At 40.2% G+C, this 27340-nt stretch overlaps 2 protein-coding genes across 2 annotated transcripts in view; one reads left to right on the top strand and one right to left on the bottom strand.

The window, feature by feature from the left end:
* The window catches only part of RAB3GAP2 (RAB3 GTPase activating non-catalytic protein subunit 2), a 101516-nt gene extending 77794 nt beyond the window's left edge, over positions 1 to 23722 (top strand). The window contains exons 22-35 of the mRNA XM_069545375.1: positions 3395 to 3500; positions 4103 to 4263; positions 5289 to 5517; positions 6830 to 7003; positions 7104 to 7210; positions 9658 to 9724; positions 13317 to 13387; positions 15937 to 15972; positions 17135 to 17209; positions 17512 to 17730; positions 21046 to 21135; positions 21332 to 21553; positions 22169 to 22327; positions 22523 to 23722. Coding sequence (XP_069401476.1) covers positions 3395 to 3500; positions 4103 to 4263; positions 5289 to 5517; positions 6830 to 7003; positions 7104 to 7210; positions 9658 to 9724; positions 13317 to 13387; positions 15937 to 15972; positions 17135 to 17209; positions 17512 to 17730; positions 21046 to 21135; positions 21332 to 21553; positions 22169 to 22327; positions 22523 to 22678 — 1872 coding nt within the window. The 3' untranslated portion in view covers positions 22679 to 23722. The remainder of the gene's footprint in view (positions 1 to 3394; positions 3501 to 4102; positions 4264 to 5288; positions 5518 to 6829; positions 7004 to 7103; positions 7211 to 9657; positions 9725 to 13316; positions 13388 to 15936; positions 15973 to 17134; positions 17210 to 17511; positions 17731 to 21045; positions 21136 to 21331; positions 21554 to 22168; positions 22328 to 22522) is intronic.
* A 2001-nt stretch (positions 23723 to 25723) lies between these two features.
* The window catches only part of IARS2 (isoleucyl-tRNA synthetase 2, mitochondrial), a 48278-nt gene continuing 46661 nt past the window's right edge, over positions 25724 to 27340 (bottom strand). The window contains exon 23 of the mRNA XM_069545376.1: positions 25724 to 26233. Coding sequence (XP_069401477.1) covers positions 26091 to 26233 — 143 coding nt within the window. The 3' untranslated portion in view covers positions 25724 to 26090. The remainder of the gene's footprint in view (positions 26234 to 27340) is intronic.

Here is a 27340-nt window from a genome sequence, read left to right as displayed (position 1 = left end):
AATATAGACATATAACAGTCATGAATAAAAAGTGATAGGTCTTTCAGCGAAATTTATTACTAGTGTTTTAAAGGCACATTATTTGAAATGCTAGCTCTTTCTATTCTTTCCTGATCAATTATTCTCTGAATTCTTTTTTCTTCTGAAATATTTGAAAAAATAGTTTTATTGGAATTATGTACATGAAAAAACTTGGTACTTATAATCTGGGTTGTATACAGATGATGTCATTCACAGCGTTTAAAACTATCCTCAATGGAACTGTGTAAAGTTTCAGATTCTGTAACCTAAAACAAACCCTAGTTTTCAGGAAAGACTAGGAAATAAGGCTCATCCAAAAGACTGACAAGATAGATTTCTTTGAAGTATAGGCAGGCAAGGCTGACAGATGGCTTCCTACACTAGGAAGCATTTCCTACACTACACTAGCATTTCCGTTGAGTGAAGGACTAAAACATTAAGGATGTAAATGATACAGGAGGATATTTTGCAAAAGGTAAAAGCTCAGTGGGCTTTAGAAGCATCCACCAAAGATCCCTGGAAGTTTCTGTTTCTTTCTTAGGTAGAAGTTCTAACAAGTCTTAGATACTCCTTGGTTAGAAGAATTTAGTAAATTTCTGTTCAAGGATTCTATTATTCAGTCTTTTGTTCAAATATCATCTGGTAAGATGTCAGTTTGTGACATTTATATGTGAATTAACAATTATGAAACAACATGATTCACACTTACAGTTTGTGAATCTCTAATACAGATGTTTACATTATGAATAATACATAATCTAACATTCCTTGCTGCGATGTTTTAAAAATATATCTTATTTTGTATTCGCTAGTTGTGGAGATAGTTACCTTCCAGGTACCGTCTTTTCCTGTTGTGTATGTCTGTACATGTATTCTGCGAGGTATCTACCTCATATCTCTACGAGGTATCTCTATTCTCTATACTTGGCTTATTTTTCTCCTTTCCCCTTAATTTTTCCTGAAGTTTAAAAAATGTTTCTGTCACTTACATAAGTGATTCTAAAATTGTCTCATCCTGTTCTGGAGATTCCCACAGCATCCTCTGTTTACACTGACTTTCTACACATAAACAAAAGCATAACTGGTTTGGAATTTTTTAAGTTTAAAAAAACAAGAACAATCTTTAGCTCATAAGCAGAGTTTACCTAAGTTGGGCAAGAGATAGAGCAGATCTCAGACATGAAAAGGAGAGTTAAGCAGAAGAACAAGGTTTTTTGTTTGTTTTAGGACTTGCTAAATGTAGTGATGGATGAGGAAGTGGTTAATTGAAGAAAAAATTAGAAGAGTGCAGTGGGAAGAGAAAGCGAAGGCATGACATTTAATTTGTCTAAACATAATATAGTTTAAAACAGCCCTTTGGATTGTGAGCACTTTGAAACCCTTACTGTTGGGGACGTGAAATCAGACTTTGAGAAACATAGTGCATTAGAAACCTGGTGTACTCTTAACATAACCCCTGCACGTACGTTTTGCCTCCAGAATTAATCAGGGTGAGTCAAATGGCAACCTGGCCATGAACCTAGTAGATAAATTCTGCCACTTCCCCTCATTTCCTTTTGATTTGCTTCACAGCGTGTATGCGCAAGACACTGAGACGAAGTCATTTTCACATGATTCTGAATGTCTTTGTTGTCCATGCAGGCAATTCATTTTTTTTAGCCTGCCTTGTGGTTATAAGCAGTGGTGCTGTATGAGGTTAAGAAGTTTAAAACAGAGGGAATAACGTTGATAAATGGCTAGCGTCAGTCAAAATTTTGTGGATGACGGAGGATATTATGTAGCAGGTGGAATGATCATGGAATGATACGACCCCATTTTTGTGAGAGTGAACCCCCATCCTGTCCTCCCTTCATAATGCTTTCTGTGTATCTTAACTTACGAAGGCAGTTAGTAGCTTCGCTCATAATAAGCTCTAAATAACTATTAGCATTGATTGTTAATACTGTCATTGTCTTATGATATGAGGGGAAATATGAAAGGACATGCTGCTGCTGCTAAGTCGCTTCAGTCGTGTCCGACTCTGTGTTACCCCATAGACGGCAGCCCACCAGGCTCCACCGTCCCTGGGAGTCTCCAGGCAAGAACACTGGAGTGGGTTGCCATTTCCTTCTCATGAAAGTGAAAAGTGAAAGTGAAGTTGTTCAGTCGTGTCTGACTCTTAGCGACCCCATGGACTGCAGCCTACCAGGCTCCTCCTCCGTCCATGGGACTTTCCAGGCAAGAATACTGGAGTGGGGTGCCATTGCCTTCTCCGATGAAAGGACATACCCAGTTTTAAAAAAATGAAAAGTATGGATAGGATGAAGTATAAAGGAGGCTAATGAAGGGAGAGATGTGAAAAGGTTAAAAAAGAGACAAGTTAAACCAAAAAGGGGAGAAATAGGAGAAAGTGTGTTGTACATTTTTATATTAATACAATCAGGCAAATCTAGGTTCAAACTTTAGTTCTAAGTTAGTAACTAAGTTATTTTTCCTTCTTATCGTTTGTAAAACCCCAATAGTCAGCCCTGCCCCAAGAGGTTGTTGTTATCGAATGGGAAGATACGCTTGTTGGGTACTTATCTGCCTTGGGTTATTCTCCTGAGTTAATTTCCTTCACACACTTCTCCTTCAGCTTCCTGCTCTTCTTAATTTTGAAAATTGTGTGTACTAATGTGTTTAAACTGATAGTCAAGCTTTCATTTTATTAGAGCTTTTTTTTTTAACATAAAGACATTGCAGAATTATAGGCAATCAAAACCTTTCACACACACCAGCACTTAACAGATGTGACACTATGCCTTTTAAGTTTTCATTACCCCAGAATTATCTGTGTACAAATTTTATGAGCCCAGATTTTAAAAATTTTAAGTAGATACGCTAATTTTTAAAAATCATTCTGTTGATTTAAATGCTTTAAAATCTGTTTCTCATGACTCGGTGACTTGAAGATTAGAGTTTGATAGTATTATGTACTCACCAACCACTGCCAAGTCCCCAGTTTCTTTGCATGACCAAGGCCAGGGCTAGAGCCATAGCTCCAGGCCCTCGTGTCATAACCTGTGGCCAGCCTTCTGTAATCCATGCTCACTGGCAGTACCCTCTCTGCCGATTTGCTCTTTAATAGAAGCTTGCACTGAAGGATAGTACTGAACCTAAAGAAGTGGTGGAAATGGGGAGATTCTGATCCCCAACAAATAAGGAATCTCTTAAGGTAGACAAGCTACCTTGTCTCCTTGTTCTCCTTCTCACACTACGTCATGTAACAAGCAAGCACTTACCTCCCGACCAGAAAGGCTGAACCACTCATGAATACACATATGGTCTAAAATTGTACAAGATTTTGTTTATGGTAAATATTTTTTTTACAATAAAGATTTAAATCTGATTTCAGTCTCTGCTTCTGAGCGTTTGGCTTTCTAAGGAAAAAGATATTTTGGACAAACCGCAGTCTGTCTGCTGTCTCCATATGATGCTGTACCTCCTGAGCAAGATGAAAGGTGAGCACTGTGGACGCTGAGGTTTGGCTCCTCGGGAATGTGGTCTCCACTCCCAGAAATAACGTTCAGTGTTGAAATTCCACAAAAACGAGGAGAGAGAATATTTCCTCGTAGCAAAAGGAGACTAGAAGGTACAAAACATTTCACTAGAGAGAATCTTTTATGTAGTCATAGAAAACTCTTAATACATTCAAAGTGTGCTTTATGAAATTTAATTAACATTTTGCATCAACATGAGAAATGATAGTGAACAGTGTGTTTTCTGAGTTCAGTGAGGTGAATTGAATGGTCTGTGGTGGAGGTAATATTTTTCTTACTGTTTTTGGCATGATGAGAGCAATAATCTGTTATATTAAAACATTCAGTAGTAGTTTTCATCAATGATGAAAGAGATTTACAATCGATTCAGAGCAAGATGCCTAAGAGCATAAATAAGTGAAATATAAGTCTTCTGAATAAAATAAAGACTTCTTTTCCAGTTCATTAAAAAAATACACACACGCATCAATGGGAAACTTGGTTCTAACATTATATTTAACATCAAAGATTAAAAGAAAAAATTTGCCAAGCTAAGAGTTTCTTTTTTTGCCATTTGCCTGTAGTGGCCATCGAAGAGACCTGGGATTCCCAGTCAGTGTCCCCTTGGTGGCAGCAGATGCGCACGGTCTGTATTCAGTCCGAGAACAACGGGGCTGCGCTGCTATCCGCACACGTTGGGCATGCTGTCGCTGCCCAGATATCCAACAGCTTGACTGAGAAGAAAGTGAGTGGGCAGGGGGGCGGTTCTAGGGGGGCTCCCCTCCAGCGGGCTCCCCGACCGCTTTCCCCTTCTGGGCTGCATTGTCTTCAGTGTGTGGAACATCTAGGATTTGAGATATGTGTCCAGCAGAATCTTGTCGACAACTCTTGAAGATGAGGGGTTCTTCTTTAGCTGTTTATTCAGATAACTTGAACCTAGTCTCCACACAGCATAAGGGGCGAAGCACTGGAGTCAGGGCAGAGACCTGGTGTTCACAGCTGGTGGTCTGTGGTGAGTGCCTGTAGAAGGCAGGTCCTCATTCAAAAGGCTCAGGGTTAGACAGCATTGTTTCTCAGATTTCTTTCAGCTCTTAGTTTCTACAGTTGTATTTATATCCTTCTTTTAGAAACAAGAGTGGTTTTGGCACGTAGTGTTGAATGACTCAGATGAAAGCTTCCAGTAGACCTTTTGCTTTGTGGCTTTTCCCCATCTCTTGAAGACTAAAATTTATTTAAGACAAGACTAGTGCCCCTTGTATCTCATGGTGAATCAAATAATTTTTTCTAGGGGGATGTTGCATTAAATTGGATAGGATACTTAAATAGGTCTGTAGAGATTCACTCAACATTGTCAGTCCCAGTAGTTTGGGGCTAAATTCATTATGACTGGTTTATGATGTTTCTAATAATAGAGAGAGAGAAATTTAAGATACATTTTTTATGTTGGCTAGTACATTCTGAAGAACTGTCAGTATCCGGGAACGCTGCAGGGATGGGCCTGAAACCTTTGCAGTGCATGTCAGTTGAATTATGGGCCTCACTACAGGTCTCTTCATAAATGTCTGGACTCTATCAGCATTGCTCCTAAGTCTCCAGTCTACTCCTCACCTTCATGTTCCATCCAGCCAAGTAGTAATGTTTGTGTACCAGCATCTATATATCGCTTTGTGATGTATCCTGATGATCAATCCGCTTTCACGTTAAAAGTTCATTCAAGTTAATGTTGATCCAGACTCTTAGCCAGAGTATCAATTGGGCGTTTTCTGTTAGTTTTCCCAAACAGTTTCAGGAACTGACTCGGAAGCCCTCACTGATTCCTGGGAGGCCCTTTCTCTTGATACGGAGTACTGGAAGCTCCTCCTGAAACAGCTGGAGGACTGTCTCCTGCTTCAGACTCTGCTTCACAGCAAAACGAACACCCGGACCTCCAAAGTGTCTTCACTGCAGGCTGAGCCGCTCCCGAAGCTTTCTGTGAAAAAGCTGTTAGAAGGAGGAAAAGGTAACCTGAAGTTACTTGAGCATTTGTAGCCATAGATCTATATTTTTATGGTATGAGCTTTCTGGGGCCTTTTTTTTTTAATAGAAACGACTGAAAGAATAAGGAAAGAAAAATACACTCAGATTTTAAAAGTAAATGAATAACCCACCATCTACCTCTTCTCAACTTCCAAGGCCCATCTCAAATGCTGCCTCCTCCAGGAATCCTCTCATGACCCACTAAGTGCGAATTTTCTCTTCTTCCTCCTAATATCCATGGAACTTTATACCTCGTTTTCAATGCATCACTTTCTACTATTCCAAAGTCATTGGATTCCTGTGCTTAAACATCTTGTAGGACCACAAGTATCTTAAAATATTGGATTTATCATGACATACTTCCTCTCCTTATTACCAGCATTTCTGTCAGACATTTGATACTGGAATGACTATTTCTGGGTTTAAATACTGGCATTTATGGTTTTAATTTAGTTAACTTGTCTTCTCATTCTGTAGAAGATTTGTGATGATTTCCAAATTGTAAACTCAAACCATCCTCTGTTCTGCCACCTGGTGAAAATGTAGGAACACCATTTTAATATTACCTTGAGCAATAGGATCAGGACTTGATCCTGGAATGGGAATTATCAAATGATTTAGAAGCCAAGCATAAGAAATTAGATCACCTGGCACACTGCTCTCATTTATTTCTACTGATAATCATGATTTTGTGTTCGTGTTGTCAAAAAGGTTTACATTTGAAGCAAAATAGGAAGAAAGACTGAGAGGGAAATTTTAACAGAAGCTTGCATTTATTTTAGGTAGTAGGCAGGACTCTTTATCATGAATGCTTTGTATGATGCCAGTAATTAATTGTGGCTAAATTTTGCCCTCAAATATTCCAGAGGCGAGTTCTTGACTATTAAAAATAGTATTTTGCCCTAAGAAGCCTTGACACAAGTATCATGCTAATGAGTTTGTTTTCACTTGTGTTTAAATGAAAGCATTTTAAAGATGTATTCATGCCTTCATCTGTGCCTGGTAAAATGCAGTTTGAATTTGTGGACATTGAAGGTATTGTGTATAGACATTAATATTTAGCTAATATTTTACAAGAATGTAAAGATACCCTTAGAGATCCAGTATCCCACTTGCCTTCACATGGTGAGTGGTACGTGGCAACACTGCTGTAAATCTCATGGCTTTGGGGTCACTTCAGGCTTAACCCAATGTGGCACTTAGGTCTTCGTGGGGACATTGAGATCCTGCACTCTATGGGCTCCTTTTGGCAAAAGCTGCCAGTGTTCATTTTCTTTCTTGTCTCCAAACTGTAGGTGGCATTGCAGACAGTGTAGCCAAGTGGATATTTAAACAGGACTTCAGCCCCGAGGTGTTAAAACTGGCTAATAAAGGAAGAGATGCAGAAAACCCAGATGAACCCAGAGAAGGTATTAACCGAGGTTTATTTGAGGTGTCAGAGGTAGAGATGGACTTGGGAGCCATTCCAGGTAAGACATAAACACGGGTAAACAGGAAATCCAGCGTGAAGTAGGCAGCCAGAGCTCTCCCTCAGGCAGGAGTAATACAGTGCTGTCTCCTAACTTTCAGACCTGCTGCACTTGGCCTACAAGCAGTTCCCTTGCAGCCTCGAGCTGGATGTGCTGCACGCACACTGCTGCTGGGAGTACGTCGTGCAGTGGAATAAAGACCCGGAGGTACGACTCTCGTCACCTCTTCATGGGACTGTTCCCTTTGCTTATAGCACTTGACTTCTTCCCCTTTGGAATGTCTCCATGCTAGGAGCTATACAAGGCCTTTTTCATATATAATCCTCACGGTAAACCTATGAAGTGTGGGTGTCATCATTATTCCCACTCTAGAGAAGAGAAGACAGCCTCAGAGAAGTCAGATTCCTTGCCCAGCTTGTAAGTACACTGCTAATCAGTGGCCAGGCCAGGATTCAAGCCTAGTAGTTTTCTCTGTGTCCAACACCAGTGTGTTCTATCCTATTCTTAATAAGTTGCAATGAGCATCTTTTATTTCCTTTTGAATTTTTACGTGAGATAGCATCAACCTATACCCAGTTCTTCACACTGTAGTCATCATGATCAAATCCAGAGTAAAGATCCTGATGCCAGCCTGACTGTCTGCTTGGGTATCACTTTCTGCCCCTTCCAGCAGCCTTCTTCCCTCCCAGACATTCTCAATCCGGAAACAGCATGAAGAGAGGCCGTCCAGGCCTGGAGACTGGAGACGTGGACTTGAGGGCCCCGCACAGGTGTCTGGGTTTGGGCCAGTCACTGAATCTCTTGAATCTGGTTTTTCTCCTCCCACCCTTTTTTAATGATGGTACCACTCTTCAGGATTGGCACCTGGATAAAATAAGATGTGAAAATGCCCGCTGTATATTTCTCTTGGCTGTACAGTTCTCAGAGCATAGGCCTCCTTAGTTCTTTGGTAAATTAACCTCAATCAAAATTCTTTCCTTTATCATCCTTGTATCAGGTTTCACTACTGAAGAAAAATCTCACTGATTAGCTAATTCACACTAAAATACTAATGATAGGAGCTTCCCAGGTGGCGCTAGTGGTAAAGAATCCGCCTGCCAAGGCAGGAGACATGAGATGCATTCGATCTCTTGGTGGGGAAGATCCCCTCGAGGAGATCATGGCACCCTACTCCAGTATTCTTGCTTGGATAATCCCATGGGCAGAGGAGCCTGGTGGGCTACAGTCCGTGAAGTCACAGAGACATGACTGAAGCAGCTCAACACATAAGCATGCGTACTAATGATAATGATGTTTTTCCTTGCTCTAAATAAAACAATGTTGTCTTGAACATGTAATCACTTTCATATTAAAGGAAGACATTTTAAAAATAAATGCTTTAAACAAACTAATGTTCTTTGATCAATTAAACTTTGACCAAAAACTGCCCCTCCCATCACTCTTCAGTTGACCTCCCACAGCCTAAAGGGAGAGCAAGTTTAGTCTCCTCTTTAAATGAGACACTTTTGTCATATAAGAACCTTAGGACTAGAACAAAGGCACAATAATTTCTAAAATCTGAGTGAATTAGGTCCAGATTCAGGCTTTTAAGTTAAAAATCTTTGTCCTACAGCGGTCATTTCTAAACCAAAGGCAGTTTGCATAATAGACTCTGTTCAGCCCCGTGGCTCCTGGATATGTGACATTTGGGAATGTTTCTGAGCCTTTTGTTCTCAGTTTTCTCCTAAGTAGACGAGGACCATGACAGTAGCATCTCAAAGAGTTGTAGCAACTTAACAAAGAAAATACACACATGGTGCCTGACATTTTGATTTGTGTTGCCTTTGTCATTTATTATAATTATTTACATTTAAAATCAGCAGTCATTTTTCTTGTTTGTTTTTTTCTGTTGAATATTTATCTCCTTGCCCCATCCAATAACCCCTATCCCAATTTCATCATCTTACACACATAGCTTTACTAGGCTCAAAACAATCGAAATTACCTTTGGGGAACTTTTGACACACATTAGCAAAGGTGCTATGTTAAATAATGTGCAGGCCACAGTTTTAAACTGCCTTGATTAAAAAGAGTTGAATGTTCAGCATTCCCTCTTACATTTCCTATTTCCCTTCACTGCTTTAATGTTTTCTCCTTGGCACTTAGCACTGACATCCTTTATAAACATCCTCTATAGTTTACTTACCGTATTTATCGTCTGGTTCTGTCACTAGACCATAACCTCAGTGAGGGCAAGGATTTGGGTCTGTTTTGTTCATTACAGTATGTCTGGTGCCTTTAGCAACCTGGTGCATAATAGTTGCTCAATAAATAGTTGTTGAAGAATTAATTAATGATATTTACAAAGAAAATAAACCTATTGTTTTTACATTTGTGTGAAATTCAACTATTTATTGGAGAGAACATTGCTGTAGTGTAGAAACCACAGTAAATTTTGAATCCAGATGTCCATGAATCAGTCATTATATAGATACTGTAAATTTAAGGGAGACCATTAACATTATCTTAGGCAGAATTTCTTATATAATTATTCCATGTTCTTGTAACATTCTTGGGTTACTTTATGTAGAAATGTATGTAAGAAGTCTCCATTTATATTTGAAGCACCTATTGAATAATACCTCTTCTTTCTCTCTTCTTTTCCTCTATGCAAGGAAGCACGTTTTTTTGTTAGGTCAATAGAACACTTGAAGCATATTCTTAATGCCCATGTTCAGAATGGTAAGTAAACAGGTGTTAAAAATGTAACTGTTTCTTTCAAAAGCCAAATCTCTCTCTTTTTTTTTTTTAATATTTTTTATTTTGTATTCGGGTATAGCCAGTTAACAAACAGTGTTGTGATAGTTTTAGGTGAACCAGGAAGGGACTCAGCCATACATATACATGTATCCCTTCTCCCCCAAATTCCTCTCCCATCCAGACTGCCACATAACATTGAGCAGAATTCCCTGTGCTGTACAGTAGGTCCTTGTTGGTTATCCATTTTAAATATAGCAGTGTGTATATGTCCATCCCAAACTCCCTAACTATCCCATCCCCTTCCTCACAGAGCCAAGTCTCTTTATTTTTTTTTAATATAAATTTATTTATTTTAATTGGAGGTTAAATTCTTTACAGTATTGTATTGGTTTTACCATACATCAACATGAATCCACCACAGATATACATGTGTTCCCCATCCTGAACCCCCCTCCCTCCCCGTACCATTCCTCTGGGTCGTCCCAGTGCACCAGCCCCAAGCATCCAGTATCATACCAAGTCTCTTTAAATTCACATCCTGGTAAATTTTTATTTGATAAAAACAAAGTAGGTCCTACTATCTAACATGTTACTGTGTGTTGCTGCATACACAGTACCAGCTGTTTTAATTGCTTGAAAAATGCTGTCCAGAAAGGAGATGGGGGCTGGCAGTAATTATCACCATCTCTCCCTATCCATCAATTTCCCATGCTGATGACTGTTCCTAGGTGTAGTGAAGAGAATATTATGCATGAATTATTAATTCCCCTTCTAGTTCACAGGTAGATAAGAAGAATGGGCTGCTCATAAGTCCTGATGAAAAAGTTAGAGTAGCCAAAGCCTAATAATACTATATCCTAGAAATTACTTTGTGCTGCTTCTTTTTCTTTTATTTATTGATAATCTAAGTTTATTTCATTTGTTTACAAAATAAATGCATCAATATTGTCTTTTCAAAAAATGTTTTATCGAGGTAAAGTTGATTTACCATACTGTTAGTTTCTGGTCTGCAGCAAAGTGATTCAGTTATACACACACATACACATGTATATATGTGTTCTTTTTCATATTCTTTTCCCTTTGGTTTGTTATAGGATATTAAATATAGTTTCCTATGCTATGCAGTAGGACCTCGTTTACCTATTTTATGTGTAGTAGTTTGTGTCTGCCAAATCCCAAACTCCAAATTTATCCCTCCCATCTTGTACTTCTTTTAATAAACATGAGTATTCTCCATTGGCTTCTTTACCACGGGGATTGCTGTTGTCTTCTTGAAAAAAATGTTACAAATTATTTTAGAAAAATGGTCAGCAGATTGCTGGCTCCATTTAACAGAAGAGTTTCCCTGTAAGAATTAATGAAAGAACTCAGTAATGGACTAGTGAGATACTAAGATAGTAAGTTAGGAAGTTCAGTTCAGTTCAGTTCAGTCGCTCAGTCGTGTCCGACTCTTTGTAACCCAATGAATCGCAGCACGCCAGGCCTCCCTGTCCATCACCAACTCCCAGAGTTCACTCAGACTCACATCCATCGAGTCCGTGATGCCATCCAGCCATCTCATCCTCTGTCGTCCCCTTCTTCTCCTGCCTCCAATCCCTCCCAGCATCAGAGTCTTTTCCAATGAGTCAACTCTTCGCATGAGGTGGCCAAAGTACTGGAGTTTCAGCCTTAGCATCATTCCTTCCAAAGAAATCCCAGGGCTGATCTCCTTCAGAATGGACTGGTTGGATCTCCTTGCAGTCCAAGGGACTCTCAAGAGTCTTCTCCAACACCACAGTTCAAAAGCACCAATTCTTCGGCTCTCAGCTTTCTTCACAGTCCAACTCTCACATCCATACATGACCACTGGAGAAGCCATAGCCCTACCATTAAGGCTCCACTGTTGTATCAACCACACAGTCATCTGTTTAAGCGGCTCCTATTTTTAATTGTGACACGTCTCAAGCAAGATGCTCTAAGAGCACAGTGAATAAAAATATTCAACAGTTATGACCAGGATAGTGAGGGTGACTTGATTCTTCCATTCCATCATGATTCAGGTAGAAGTGGCCAAAGCTGGCACCTCAAGAACAGCGTGGTGGAACATTAGTTAGGAAGTTAGTAAGACACTAAGTGGTGAGACTGGGTTTGGGTCCAGATAAGAGGAGATAATCACCTTTTTGTTTCTGTGATACATTATAGAGAAGCTGCTTATTTCTTCTCCTGTAACACCTTTTTGCAGGTGATATGGGGTCAAATTGCAGAAATTCTAAAATTCTTGTTTTGCTTGATAAGCACTTATAATTTATTTTGTATATTCATCTCTTTACTCTTAACTTTCTTCCAAGGGGGGAAAAAGGATTTAAAGTGGCTCATTTGGAAAATACAGTCTCCAGAGGATTTATCCTTACTGATAAAATTAAGTTATCATTGATCACAGGCTAGTATTCAAGTTAGAATTTTACCCAGTTTGTTATGGGAGGAATAAATTAGGAGTTTGGGATTAACATACTACCACACTACTACATATAAAATAGATAACCAACAAGGACCTACTGTATAGCACAAGGAACTATACTCAATATTTTGTAACATCCTGTAAGGGAAAAGAATCTGGAAAAGAATATATATATGTAAATATGAGTGGGGTGTGTGTTTGTATATATACACATAGATTGTGTGTGTGTATCTGAATCACTGTTGTACACTTGAAACTAACACAGCATTATAAATTAACTTTACTTTAATTAAAAAAGAAAAACACACTTTACCCAATTTGTACATTGAGTAAGTTTCCTGGCTTCTGCATAACCTCACTCCTAGTTACAGAAGCAGCTTTGTGGGTAATAAGGCTGTATGTGAAATGTCATGTTTATGCTGCCTAACTGACAGCTATTGCAGAAATTCTAGTATCAGTGCCACAGTTGATGGACATGTAAAGCCCAGATTTTTTTGTTTGTTTGAGTTCTTTTTAAATATTTTTTTTGTATTTTGTTTTGCTTTTTAATACTTTTTTTGCATACTGCTTCATTTAGTGGCCACATATAAGAAAAATCCTTTAGGGTTGTTTCCATCGTTTGGCTGTCGACTCTCTTGTGCATATTTTTGTGATTGTTTCTGCAGAGGACTTGCTGGGTCACACGGCGGGCACACGTAGCTTAGCTAGACATGGGCCAGGCAGTTTTCCAGGGGGTTTTCCCAGGTGATGATCCCACCAGCAGTGTGTGAGCTCCCCACTGCTGCCGCATCTTCATCCACACTTGGTGTTGTCATATTAAAAAATTTTAGCCTTTCTGTTGGTCGTGTAATGATATCTTTGTGTAGTTCTAATCTCTTTTTCTCTCATAACTAGTGACACTGTCTTTTCTTAGGCTTATTGGCCATTTAGATATACTTTCACAAAGCCCAGTTCTGATTTTTATAGATGATAAAGGTTTTTATTTATTTTATAAATATTACATAAGAGACAAGAATTACTTATCTAAATAACACAGGTAGTTTTATAAACTTAATGAAGAAAACAGTTTGCTGTATATGGTGAAAGAGAAGATATATAAGCATTCTGCTTACTGCCTTAACTTCACTTGCTATCCAGGCATTGCGCTGATGATGTGGAACACATTCTTAGTCAAAAGGTTTTCTGCCGCTACATACTTGATGGATAAGGTACGGTCATTTTAAATTTGAAATTTCCTATACTGACTTCTTATTTATTTGGCTCCGTTAATAATTGACTGATATAAGAAAGATTATTTACACTGGGCCTTATTAGACTATTTTTTTAATGTGATAATTGAGTTTTATTTATGCTCAGTTGTCCTAGCATTTTGGTGACTTGAAGAGCCCAGATCCTTGAAAGAGAGCAATATCCTATAAAAGCCTCTTAACCCAGGTGATTAGGACCAGTGGTGAATTCAAGCAAGGATTTGCATTTTATTTTAAATTAAAACATATAAATGCGCAATTTCTCATTGATCATGGGATGTAGGGCCAAGATATTTTCTTTAAATAGGGTCGATTACAGTTTTACTGAGGTTTTTCTACATTAACCCCACCCATGATATATTGCCTGTGATTTCTAAATCCTGTCTCTTTAAAACAATGATGCCATGAGTATAAAATCTTAGGATTTTTGTAATTATCCCCTACTCTTTATAGTTGTTTCTCTGTATCTAATCCAATAGACCTTGGAGTGAGCTACTGTCCTCCATAAATCTTTTAAAAGCAGTCTACACAGTATTCATGTAAAGAACTCCCTTGTTTTCCTCATTCATATTTTATTAGTTATTTAATTAAATTACAGACTTAGAATATGTACAACCAGCATAGGTAGATTTGGGAACAGATGTAAAAGGTAAGCCTGTAACTCAGCCAGTGGGAGCAGAAACTGCTGGTGTGCTAGAGTGAGGCCTCTGGGCCTCAAGCTGAGTGGCAGCGTGCCTCGCAGGCCAGTAGAGAATGTAGGTTACCCCGGCAGCAGCTAAGTGGATGTTGGGAGAGCTACCACCATAATGACAGCATGTGCTTTTAAATGTACAGTGACAGACATTCCTAAACCATAAAGAGCACTACAGCTCAGACCCACTATAGGCCACAACTTCTGTAGAAAATGCTTTGACATCACTGGTAACTTTTTTTTTTTTTTTTAGTTAAATCTAACTGTTCTTCCCTGTGCACGCATCTTTCTTGGCCATTTACCTGCTTATTTCTTGAAACTCACTCCTTTTGGCCTGTGTACTGTTGCTCTGTTTCACCTCTGACCACCATCTTGAGAGACTGATAATGCAAAGCCTTTTCCATGTGTTAAGCTGTGCAGATGTTCAGCATTCTTCCACAGTTGTCCCTTCTGACCCTCACAACTTGAGTTGGATTTAGCAGTCCTAAAACAGGAAGCAGAGAGTTTATAATCATTCATTCAATAGATATTTATTATGAGTATCTCTTATGTGCCAAGGACGGTGCCAGGTTCTGTGGTTGCAGAGAATAAAGTCACAGCCCCACCCTCAACCCACCATCGGAAAGATGGTAAACAGACAATAGGGTGCTTTTAGAACTCAGAAGAGGAATGTGAATGACAAGGGAAGGCTTCTGGGCCGATTTTGGAGGATGAGTATATGTATGAATCAGTAAAAAAGAGGGTGAGAATAAAATGTTTCCACAAAAAGCCCTGGAGGTGGGAGACAGCATCTAGGATTCGGAGAGCTGCAAGTAGCTTTGGTTGGTTGAAGGTTAAGCTAGATACAGGAGCAGGAAGTGGACCATGGAGAACCTCCTCTGTGGGCTATGGATCTGGGGTTTTCTAGTGTATGTCAGCTATTTAGCAGAGGGCCTGGCACAGTCAGTGAGGGCACAGTGAACGGTAGCTATTATTTTTATCTTGGAGACTTGGAACAGTTTTAAGCAGAAGAATGATATGTTCAGATTTGCATCTTAAAAGATGATTCTGGCAGCAGGGTGAAGTATTTTGCAGTTGGGGTGGGCTGAATGTGGTTGTTTTGAAGGCTGTTGAAGTAATCACAGTGAGAGGTAATGAGGTGAAGAGGCCTTTGTCCTTTCATTTTCACTGTTTCCTGTAAATTTTCTTATCACATAATATTCTTGAAGGGCAGAACTTTATCTTCCACTTATTACCCCGTATAAAGTGTACGGTAGGATCTTAGGAATTACTTACGGAATAAGAACATCAGCTAATTTTTCTGAGCCAGGAATATAGCTTCTGGCTCAGAAGCTGGTTATTCCTTCTGAGCTTCTGGCTCAGAAGATGGTTATTCCTTCTTTCTGACCTTTTAAAAGTACTGTGTATCATTATGAACAAGCAGAATTTTTAGCTGCTCCTTATTCGTAGCCTTCAGTTTGGTTCTAAATAGGTTTTAAGGCAACACAGTTTGATTATGGAAATTGGGAACCTGATCTCTGGGGTTTTTCTTATTTAATAGTTCAAAAATAAGTATTTTTGAAAAGAATGATTTGTGAGCCCAGTGTAATATGTTTTCATAATATATATATATATATTTTTAAGTTCCACCACAAAATTAATTGTTTTATGCTACAAATTAGTACAACCAACATTTAATTGAAGATATTAGTACTGCATTTATTTATAGCTGGATGTATATTTTTAAAATTTGGTTACTCTTTACTTTCTATACCATAATTTAATGCCTTTTGATTTAAATTACTAATTAAATGCAGCATTTTGTGTCCTCTTGTCTTAGGTTGGAAAAGCACCAAAAGATAGATTATGCCGAAGGGTAAGTGAATCTCCCTTAACTAGATGAATAGTTGTTAATTCTGCACTTTATATAGTACCTTATTAACTGTGGGGGTGAACTTTGCCTTTTACCATTTTGATGATGTAGTGAGAGATAAGAAAAATGGAAAGAGAACACTGTATTAATAAGGAAACTGGTTATGACCTGTGGTCAATTTTAATTTACCTTTCCACATCATCAAATAGTATGTTTAAACTAAGTTTGCAAGATGTCTTCAACTTTGGACTGTGGACAGGAGGTCCACAAAAAAAAAAATTGCTGTCTTTCAAATTATGAATGTATAACTGAAGTGGATTCATATGAGTAGTAAACTTGATCTACCTTTATGTAATAGCTATTGTACAGCCTTAAATGATGTTTCAATCCATGGATACAGGGGTTTATATGTGAGGTCAGTGATTAGTAATGCTAGCGTTGCTCAAAACTTTGAAATATTATTACAAATATCTTAAGAAATACTAAGACACAGGAATCCAGCCTTTATAGGCCCTTAGTCCTGAAAAATCTCCATTGTTGAAGAATTTGTCTGTATGCTCTTGAGTGTGGCTTTGGGACTACTGTTAATATGTGTGTAAATTAAGGATGAATTACTTAGGGATGTCAGGGATTTGTGGCCATTGGTTTTAAGAAGACCTCATGTGAGCACAGTGGCCCCTTGGACAGGCCCCTTCAGGAAAGATCCATTGCCCACAGCATCAGTCTCATGTTTAGTTCTCCAGCTAGGGGATCTTCCTTTGGTTAGGAGGGTTCAGTCCAGTCCCTGAAAGATGCTCTGAAACCAGACCAGGCTGTAGTCTTGGAACTTTCCAGGTTGCCCTGTCTTGTGTGACTCTTACTGCACACATACCATGATTGTTTGGCCAGCAGATGCCTAAGCAAGCCAGACACAACCCATCTGTGGCTGACTGACGACACCGCCTCTTTCCAATACAGAAAGATACTCAGTTTTTAAAAATTGAGAGTAGAACCATGTTTTTTAAAAGCCCGATTTTAGGATCTGCTGAATCTACAGACAGATTAAAATGTGCGAGTGCCTTGACTTTCACTTCTTACCTGTTAGATGCATATGTTCTATTTATTTTTCTGATTAAAACCTACCAGTTTTCCTGCTAGAGCTAATGATGTCCCTTCTTACAAACAGGATGTGGGGATGAGCGACACAGCAATGACTTCCTTCCTCGGCTGCTGCTGGGATCTTCTTCAGACTTTAATGGAGGTAGAAGGGTGGTATTTTTATGCCGAACTGTCTCTAAGATGTCAAATATTTTGAAAGTCTCTGGACTTCAGAAAGAACTATATAAAAAGAGCTTTTCATTTATTCCCTTCGAAGTTTTGACTTAAGCCTAAAAAATAGTGATGTTTCTTATTAGTATTAGTTTTTTTTTTTTTTAATTATAACTTGAGGGCTGGGGAAAAATACGAGTTTCTATTTTGCTGCTGGTAAGAAGCTCATTAAGATACTGGCAAACTGTTATTTCTCCGATTCTGAGCATAGCTCTCCCCTCTCAAAACACCCAGGCAGACGTCAGCCGGGATGAAATGCAGGTGCCTGTCTTGGACACGGAGGACGCCTGGCTGACCGTGGAAGGCCCGGTCTCCATCGTGGAGCTGGCTCTGGATCAGAAGCACATCCACTACCCGCTGGTGGAACACCATTCCATCCTGGGCGCCATCCTCTACGCCATCATGAGGTTCTCTCTCAAGACCGTGAAGCCGCTGTCTTTTTTTGACAGTAAGGTAATTCTCAGAGCACTTGGGATCCTCTTGGAGCTGAGGGTCTAGCAGGACTGTCTTATCAGAGAGAAGTCACTCGGTCTTTTGTGTCTTGTATAGGATTATTTATTGTTGGGGTCTTGGTCCTCTATTCCTTGTCAGGCTCCCTGTTCTGATTTACCTGAAATATTGGTGTCCCGGGGTTCAGCTCTCTCAGCCGTCTCCACCCATCATTCAAAAAAGTTCCTTTTCTCCCTCTTGTGTGTCTTCAGGCCTGACCTGTCCCCAGGGTTTGGGGCATGTGTTTCTCCTGAATGCCTCTCTCGGCCTGTGTGGTGGGCTGCCTCCTTCCTGAAATGTCTATCCCTGCCCCTACCCACCCTTGACCTACACTTGCTGTTCCCCCAAGTTCACTGGCTTGGTCAGCTGGTGAGTGATGCCACCATCTGTGATGTGGCAGAAACTAGTAGCCTGGGAAACATCTAGCTCAGTCCACTTCCTCAGGTCCCAGAGCCACCGTGAGCTCGTCCCTGTTGATTCTTCCTCACATCCCCTCTCGCCCATCCTTCTCTGTCACTGTGGCCCAGGCTCAGGCCTCATTGTCTCCCCTGGGCTGGTCCAGCAGCCTCCAGCTTCCCGCTATGCAGTCCCTGCTGCCAGACCTTCCTTCCCAAACTCAGATTCAGTCATACTAGGTTCATGCCGGGACATAAGACACAGCCTTGCCTGGTTTCTCCACCTGGGCTTGTGTCCATAGTGGTGGTCTCACTCTGTGCAGCCAGACCACTGCTGGAGACCACTCGGGCTCCTGGTGCTGGGAGCAGAGGACAGGAGCCCCTACAGGAGGACTGCCCCCCGCAAGAAGGGGGAAAGCAGGGTGCTGCCCGAGCTCAGTTCCTCCTCCCAAAGGTACCGTCCGTGTGGGGAGCAGTGAGTCCAGGGGGAGAGCAGAGACCTGCTGTTACTGTTACAACTACTGTTACTAACCATGTTATTACTATTTCCTGCCGCGTGGAAACATGGAGCTGAGAAGGTGGCTTCCCCGCCCCTTGACTTACCTCTCCTCCCCCTTGGCCATTCCTGATACACCATGCCCTAGCCGCTGCTCACCACTTCCACCCCTAGGAGAACGCAGGCATTTTTCTCACCTCTTGTCTTGCTGTATTGTTCCATTTTCACAGCCAGCTGTTCCGTATGGTCAGTTCCTGTTTGTTACTCACTTATCACTTAAGTGTCACCTCCCCTTCAGAGTCTTTGTCTACATTTCCTGAACTGACCACCTCTTGGCCATGTCCCTATGTCTGTGTGACATGCCAGGTACATAATAGGAACCCAATAAATGTTTGGTACATTCATAATTAAGGAGATGATAAAGAGAAGTTACGTGGCAGAGGTCTGCAAAAGGGATGGGGGGGGAGGTGATGATTAGAGAAGCCAGTGGAAATCAAGGAAATCAAGCCTCTTGGAGAAGCCAGTGGGAATCAGGAATTGGTGACCATGTGGCCTGGGAAGAAATAATAAAGATCATGGAGGGGTTTTGAGGAATCAGCCACCTCATGACAGACTAGTGCAGAGTGAAGGAGAGGGGATGAAAATTCAACCCAATTTCAAGTTTGCGGGACTGGACATGCCATTTAAAGGAAGCCCATTTAGAAGAGTTCTGGACAATGTTGAGTTTGAGAGTAAATATAAGCAGAAATAGTGTATTTTAAGGAATTCATTTCTAACAAGTACTTTAAAATTTGATTAAAAAAAAACAACAAAATAAAGTGTCTAGCTCAGTATTCCCCTCAAAAAGGGACTTTTCAAAACGAGATCACATCCAGCAGCATTGAACAGGCATGGTGGTGATGCTAGTCTCAGCCCAGATTGTGCTTGAGTGGCCTGGGCCAGCCGTGTGACTCACGTGCAAATACCAAAGCAGTGTGCTGTGTCAGGTGACACAGAATCCCTCCCACCTTTGCATTTACTGGTAGAGTTGTTTCAGTTCTCCTAGCCTGAGAGTCATGACTCCTGGTTGTCCTGAGGGTTAAATGACATACTCAACACCAAGTGCTCAGCAGTGTCTGGAAGATAGTAAATAGTAGATGCACACATACTCCCCATCCCGGAGGCCCTTCTGTAGAGCAGACCCCAATATCTAAGACCTCCAGGTAGAAACTGCAGAGTAATGACTGTGCGTGAGTGCATGGGGAAAACTCTTGAAAGGTGATGTTCAGAGGGAGCAGGTTGCCCACAGAAGTCTGGCATGTTTCATCACCAAAGGATGAATGGCTTCTTGGCAGTCCCTCCAGATAACCTGTAATCACAGGTTAGGTCTAGAAAGTACCTTAGGTGATATCTGGCATGACCTGAAAAAATAGCAGCCTAGAATGGTGGGATCCTTTGTTCAGGATGACCTGGTGCAAGGAGTGGGCTTGGAGCCCAGATCTTGCAACTCACTGGCTAGTGCTCTTGCTCTGTGTTGCATTTCCTTCCTGAGAACTTCTGAAACCGTATTTTCTGATATTCCTTTTTGGCTCTATTCTCTTAAACAGGTGCTTTTAAACAGTTCAACAAGTGTCTTTAAGAGGATTCAAAGTACCTACTATGTTATCAATTATTACTTAACAGGCAGATTCTTTACCATCTGAGCCACCAGGGAAGCCCCATTACATACAAATGATCCCCAAACTCAGTGGCTGAAAGCAGCAAATGTGTCATTTTTGTGAGTCCCGATCTGTGTTCCCCTAGTGCAGGCGGCTTTGGCTCAAGGTCTCTCGTGTGTCTGCAGTTGGTGTGTCAGCCAGGACTCCACCAGAGCAGGGATCAAAATCCACTCACAGGCTTACATGAGGATTGGCAGGACTCAGTTCTCCTCTCATGGGTGACTGCACAGGGCAGCTCCCAGGTGGCTGCCCTCAGAGCAAGTGAGAGTGAACAGGAGCTTCTAGGGCAGAAGCCACAGTCCTGTGTCACCTGATCTTGAAAGTGTCAGGCTGTCCTCTCTGCCACCCCTGCTCACCAGCCCCAACTCAGGGGAGTGGAATTACACAGGGCATGGCTACCAGCAGGAGGGCACCCCTGGGGTTCACCCTTAAGGCTGCTTTCACCATAATGCTTATGAAAATCAAAAGAACAGAATTCTGAAGTGTTAGTGTTCAAAGACAAAACCAAATCATGAGTTTTTGTTTTTTTTTTAATTTTTTAAATTGGAGGATAATTACTTTACAGTATTGTGATGGTTTTGCTATACATCAACCTGAGCTGGCCATGGGTATATGAGTTATTCTTTATACCATCCCCCACCCCATAACAGTCCATACTCATCAATTTTCTTGGTCTGTTCTTTTTCTTTAGGGGAAAAATGCATTTTTCAAAGACTTAACTTCAATTCAGTTATTACCTAGTGGGGAAATGGATCCAAATTTTATTTCTGTACGACAACAGGTAAATTACAGCTATTGGGATGACCAGCTCTAAGGTATTTTTGAAAACTAGTTTCTCTTTCAATTATGTGTCATTTTTTGATAACTAATTGTAATGGAAAAACTAAATGACAGAAAAGCCAAGTTACTTGGAATTGCATATTTTTTAAATGAAAATACTAACAGGATGTTGCTATATCTGTTTCTCCACCTTCAAGTTCTTACTGAAAGTCGTCAGTGCAGCTGTCCAGGCTCGACACATGGTCGCAAAAGACAGAGACTCCACGGAAGAGGCAGCAACCGCCCCTTTTGGTAAAGACCAGGACTGGCCAGTGCTGGCCGTGGACTTGGCCCATCACCTTCAAGTCAGTGAAGATGTTGTCAGGAGGCATTACGTGGGGGAACTCTACAACTACGGAGCTGACCACCTAGGAGAGGAGGTAACAGCCTTGAGTGTCGTCTGGGCTCAAGTTGTAAAACTGATAGTTGGGATAAAGAATCAGTAAAGTTGCCAGTAAAGCTTATTTTTCCTTCCTTTGTTACAACTCCTAGGCACAATAGTAGAACAGGATTAAAATAAGTAACTAGGGAATTCCCTGGCAGTCCAGTGTAACCACCCTGCACTTTTGCTGACGGCCTAGATTCCATCCCTGGTGAAGGAACTAAGATCCCGGATGCCCCACAGGGCTTGGCCAAAAAAAATTTTTTAATAGAAACTAATCAAAATCCTATTTGTGGCCAGTGTTTAGTATAACTCATGCAGTGTGTCAGACCTGTTTTATACAGAGGGACAGAGCAGTAAACAGGTGCCTTCCTCCAAATGCACTCTACTTATGGGAGCTGAGAAGCATGCTCAATTCTGGATTGAGTGGTAAATGCTGTGAAGAAAATCACTAAGATCATGTGAATAAGCAGAAGTAGAATAGGATGATCAGGGGTGACTTCTGAGCTGAGCCCCAAGGACAGGAAGGAGCCAGCCACTCAGAAAACTGGGAACCTTGCCAGAGGCAGAAGTAACACAAAGTCCGAACGTTTGTCCATGCTCCTCCCTGCAGGCCATCCTCCAGGTTCAGGACAGAGAGGTCCTGGCCTCGCAGCTGCTGGTGGTGATCGGGCAGCGGCTGGCGCACGCCGTGCTCCGCACGCAGACGAGGGAGGGGCTGGAGCTGCTCGCCAGGCTGCCCCCCACGCTGTGCACCTGGCTGAAGGCCATGGTGAGTGCCGGGCGTGAGGGCGGCAGACGGCCACGGGAGCTTTTGTCTCACGCATTTTTAATAGTGGAGGAAAATGGGATTTTCTTAATTCTGAACAAAAGCATTTTTATTGGGAAATTACTCTCCTGCTAATTCTTAAGTAGCAATTACTTAGTTGTACATAACTGATGGGTTATTTTTGTGTCCCATTTGCAGAACCCCCAGGATCTTCAGAACACAGAAGTGCCCATTGCAACAACAGCTAAACTAGTAAATAAAGTCATTGAGCTTTTACCAGAAAACCATGGGCAATATAGTTTAGCCTTACACCTCACTGAAGCTGTGGAAGCCATATCTCTTCCTCCTTTATGACACTTATCTCCTGCAAACAGTCTCAAATTGTGTGACTCTAATATGAACTAGTGCATGGTTATTTTACACAATAAGATGTGGAATTTTACAGAGGAAGTATGTTTTTTTTCTTTTGTAAAGTAAATAAAAATACACATTACTTTTAAAAAGTGCAGTCTTGGCTAAATTCCACCTTTGGTTAATACTGACAATAAAATATAAACAGGTATCAGTTATACTATCAATTTCTCTTGAAGCTGTTTTCCTGTTTTTGATTTAAGCACTTAAGTAGCTTTATTGTCCAAATTTGCTATTTAAAACTGGTTATAATTTACAGATTATGTTCTTATAAGATTCTATATTTCGTACTCAAAATGTTATTGTAATTAAATTTAAATGTGTTCATGTGTAGTCCTCATCAGTAAAATGAGAGAACTTACTGTTTTAATAAATGTTGGGAAAATGCTTTTGTTATCATGCTTAATCCCATCCTGGGGGACTGCCCCCTGGAATTCTGGATGCTGACAGGCTTCTTTCCCAGAGGAGGTTATGCTGGTGCCATCAAAGGAGGAATAATGGGTTCAAGACCATCATATTCATCAGAATGGACACTAAGTAGAACCCTTAACCTGTTGCACTTGCCAAAACAGAATCTGAGATGCAGTCTAACCCAGCAAAATTAATTATAATGCAAGTTAAGATTTGCTTTTTGCCAAGATTCAAAATTGTATCCACATCAGGTAACTGTAAAAATGTATTATCTTGTAAAACTTATGTTTAAAAAAAGGGCAAAGATGCTAAAAATTTAAATCCAACTTTATTTTTCCTACAGGTGTTTAGAAATGTCTGTTTCTGGGATCTGGTCATGTTACCTGTTCTTAGGAACAGTATAGAAAATGCTTAGTGATGATACTACAGCTTAGCAAACCTACCTCACTGCTGGCTTGAGAGGATAAATACAACTAATTTTGTACCCTACAGTGCCTAGAGCAGTCCAAGTGCTGAATAATCATTTGTTGATTAAAACCAAATTAACCAAAACTCTGTAAAAAAAAAAAATAAAAATACTTTGAGCTGTACAAATACCAAGTATTTATCAAGATAAATCTTTGGAATGTAGCCATACAGCACAATTGTTGACATGTCCTGGGTTCACAGTTGTTACACGTGGCAACTCATTGTGATACAAAAGTTTGTTTCTTCACTTCCTCAGGAAGCCAGCTCTTGCAATTGTGCAAATTTGAGGCGTTGTTTTCAGGAATATAAAGGAAAAGTCTGATGTCTGAGAATATCCCAGTGTAAATTCTTTTCAACAGAGAGATCACATTCAAATAAGAACTGTCTTAAACCTGGTAATTACTGTTTCATTTTAAATCGTGAGAGATTAATTTTTCAGGTGCCTTGAGTGTTTGGGGTGAAGGCCCATGTGTCTGACCGAGGCATACGCTCTGCAGCAGTTAACACTAAAAAAGGCCTCCAGTCGGTCCAGCCCCTCAGCCTGTGCTGGGATCGCTGGTGCCTCATCCAGACACATTCACGTGATTTCTGAATATCAGGCGTTCTGTAGTCACTTGTTACATGCACTCTAAAACATGAGTTCTTTCAGTGACTTGTCTAGATATTCTGAAAGTAGTTATGAACTTTGGAGGCTGGTCAAAGAAACTTGGAATTACAGGCATTTTTAAAGAGTAAATTACTCACTCTGATTCCATTATCACTTTGGGGGGTATCTAATAAGCATTTTAGATAATAAAACTGGTTGAACTTACTCTGATAGGACACATAATCAAATTTTGGGATTGTTGAGAATATATTAATAAGCTGAAATAGGGCTCCTAGGACCATAACAAATCACTGAGTCTCTAGTTCAATTTATAATCCTAAAATTTGCCATTGAGAGAATTTTAAAATTGAATTCTCAGTTGCATGGTTAAGAAAAGCAGTTAAATATTTTACTGTTTCGTTAAGGGCTTTTAAAATAAATCTAGTAGAGGAAAGGAAAACAAATACCTGTGTATACAGTCTGTAACCACGAAGAGCCACAAAGAATGGAATTAGGTTTCATACAGAACAGGCAGTTTCTGAAACAGGTACATTGCACTTACTGTAGTTATTGGTGCAAAGCCAATTTACCAGTGAGTAGCTTTTTCTTAGATATACTCCCATCACATATACGTTTCCTTCTTATCATTAAGTAAGCATTCTGTACCTTGTTCAATTCTGTTGTAAATGCAAAGGAAATCAAAAGGGTTCAAATAATCATAACTTCTGCATAACAAGTTGTGTTTAGATGTAGAACTAGAATATACAGGATAAATGCAGATGGGGAGAAATAATAGTACCAGGCTTCTAAATACGTCCTACTTTTGTAAAAAGAAAAATGAGGTATGGAGAAGAGTTTCACCTTTGTTATAAAAATTCAACTAGGGTCAAAGTAAACAGTTAAATTTAAATAGCTTTCTTAAAAAAAATGATTGCAATTTAAAATCACAGAAAACTCATTTAATAATATTAAGCATACATGGAATCAGTTCTCTTAGCAGTTACTGTGGTTCATTTCACTTAGGCAGATATTTTTAAAAGTACTCTATAGCAACAGTGAAAGCGCTCCCTCACCCTGATAGGAATGGACTTGTTATATTTCTGCTAAACAGAATTAACCATCCCTGGAAAGATTTTAATCCTATATGGAATTGTTTATAAAATGCCCTGTTATCTATTGTAATGTATTGTAAGTAGTCAGATTCTGTATATACTGCTATTTTCTGTGTCTGTTCATTGTTGTGAACTTATGTATATTAGTGAAATAAATTTTCAGCTTTCATGTTGTTTCCTTAACATTTATATAGTATTAATGTGTTTTTCCCCTCTTACATGAGACATATTTGGTGACTTTTTCTGATGTGCAGCCCAAAGAACTAGCTGTTTTGAAAAGGTTGATGTTTGCTGTTAAGGCAGAATGAAATTACTGTCTTCATCTCTTAAGTGACAGACCGCTGCATTGTTCCTGTTCAGAACACATTTTTTTTACTTGCTGTTCACAACTTTTGTACCACCACCAGTCAGTAATTTTCCAGGTGCCTTTATTTTTAGACGTTACAGAACTTAAATACTGAGTGAAGAAGATTTATAAAATATAAAACATTTTCCGTTCAGCACGCCTGTAGGCAAGCATTTTCAGTGTTATGCTCTGAGTTAAGTCCATTATGGACGCACCTGCATATGTATATGTTTCCGTATGTATATATACACATCACTGTTTATCTAGTTACAGGAAAACACTTGTAGCTCTGACTTTGACTCTCATCCTCAACCATCTACTCATTACCTAAATCTTGGATTTCTCTCCAGTACTGTAAACAATCCATCTAGACCCCTACTGAGTCCTGTCAGGAGGTTCTTGCTCAGAAAGCTGTCAAGACACACTGAGGTCCTACTTCGCTTTCACAACTTCTGCGCATCGGGGACACAGTGTGTCTGATGACTCAGCTGTGTACTTCCAACAGCGAGGGCATTTTTCCTTGGTAGTTGGCATGACAATTACTTTGTATGAAGACTCTTCACGAATATCACCACCTGCGGAAGAAAAACACGTGGAGAGTATTCCTCACAGGCCACTGGACTTGTGCATCTCTGTATTTCTCCAGGTGCCCCCTTTTCAGAGCTTCCTCCCTGCCTTGGGAAATACTGCTTCCCTTGCACATTTGTATATAAACAGCCAAGATGGTAGGCTCACACAATCTGATGACTGGGAGAGAGGAGGAATCTGAGAGGCTAATTTTTCCACAGGTCATGGGAGTTCTATATCTACTCAGGCAGAGCATGCCTGTTTGCTCTTTATCTGTGTCCAGTTCTGCTAATTACACTGCCTCTCCTCTCCACCTACATTCTTAATTAAGAATTTTAAAAGAGGCAAATTCGAGGGACAGTGAGCAGTGCCCCCACATTAAACTTCTTGGGTTTGGACAAAAGGAAACAAAAATTTGTCCATAATGAATAGACCTCAGACAGAAAATAAATCATTTTCTAGTCATTGCACAGAGAATATAAATTAACATTCCAGAAAGCAGATTAATACGAGTCTACTACATGATCAGTGCTGCCAGGCCTCAAATTTAAACTGATGGCTATAAATTAGTCTCCCACCTCTTGCTGGTACCTAAAAGCTACTATGAAATACATAGAATCACTGTTCCTAAGATATACTCATGTTGTGTTAACGTTACTCAGCTTTCATTTCCATCAATGAGAATGAAGTAAGGTGACAAAAATCCCCAAATCAAACAAATGCCTACAAAAGCTTTGCTTTTAAGATAACCACTGTGGGAATGAGTTCAATAAAACTTCCTTGACTCATTAGTGGCTACGATACTGTAATGTGGGGTGAGCATAATAAATTGTAGATTGAACACGAGAGGGATGGTAGGGTTGGTCAAAGGACAAGGACACAAAAGCCAACTGAGGTAAGGCAGACTGACTTCACATACGGTGACAATGACGTTTTCCCTCCTGTCCCTACCCCTGTGTTCCCAAGATCACCAGGTAGGGCACTTGGGAGAGCTGGTTGAGAAACCTGGCCACTGTTTACTACACTTTCTACAGAAAGACGCACTCACCAAGTGTGTATCTGCCTTTAGGATACAGGTTATCCACTGGAAAACTGGAGATGACCTGTAATTATTG

This window comes from Ovis canadensis, chromosome 12 (genome assembly GCF_042477335.2).
Source record: "Ovis canadensis isolate MfBH-ARS-UI-01 breed Bighorn chromosome 12, ARS-UI_OviCan_v2, whole genome shotgun sequence".
Classification (NCBI taxonomy): Eukaryota; Metazoa; Chordata; class Mammalia; order Artiodactyla; family Bovidae; genus Ovis; species Ovis canadensis.
The sequence above is the reverse complement of the archived record's forward strand: the minus strand, read 5'-3'. Positions and strand labels throughout refer to the sequence as shown.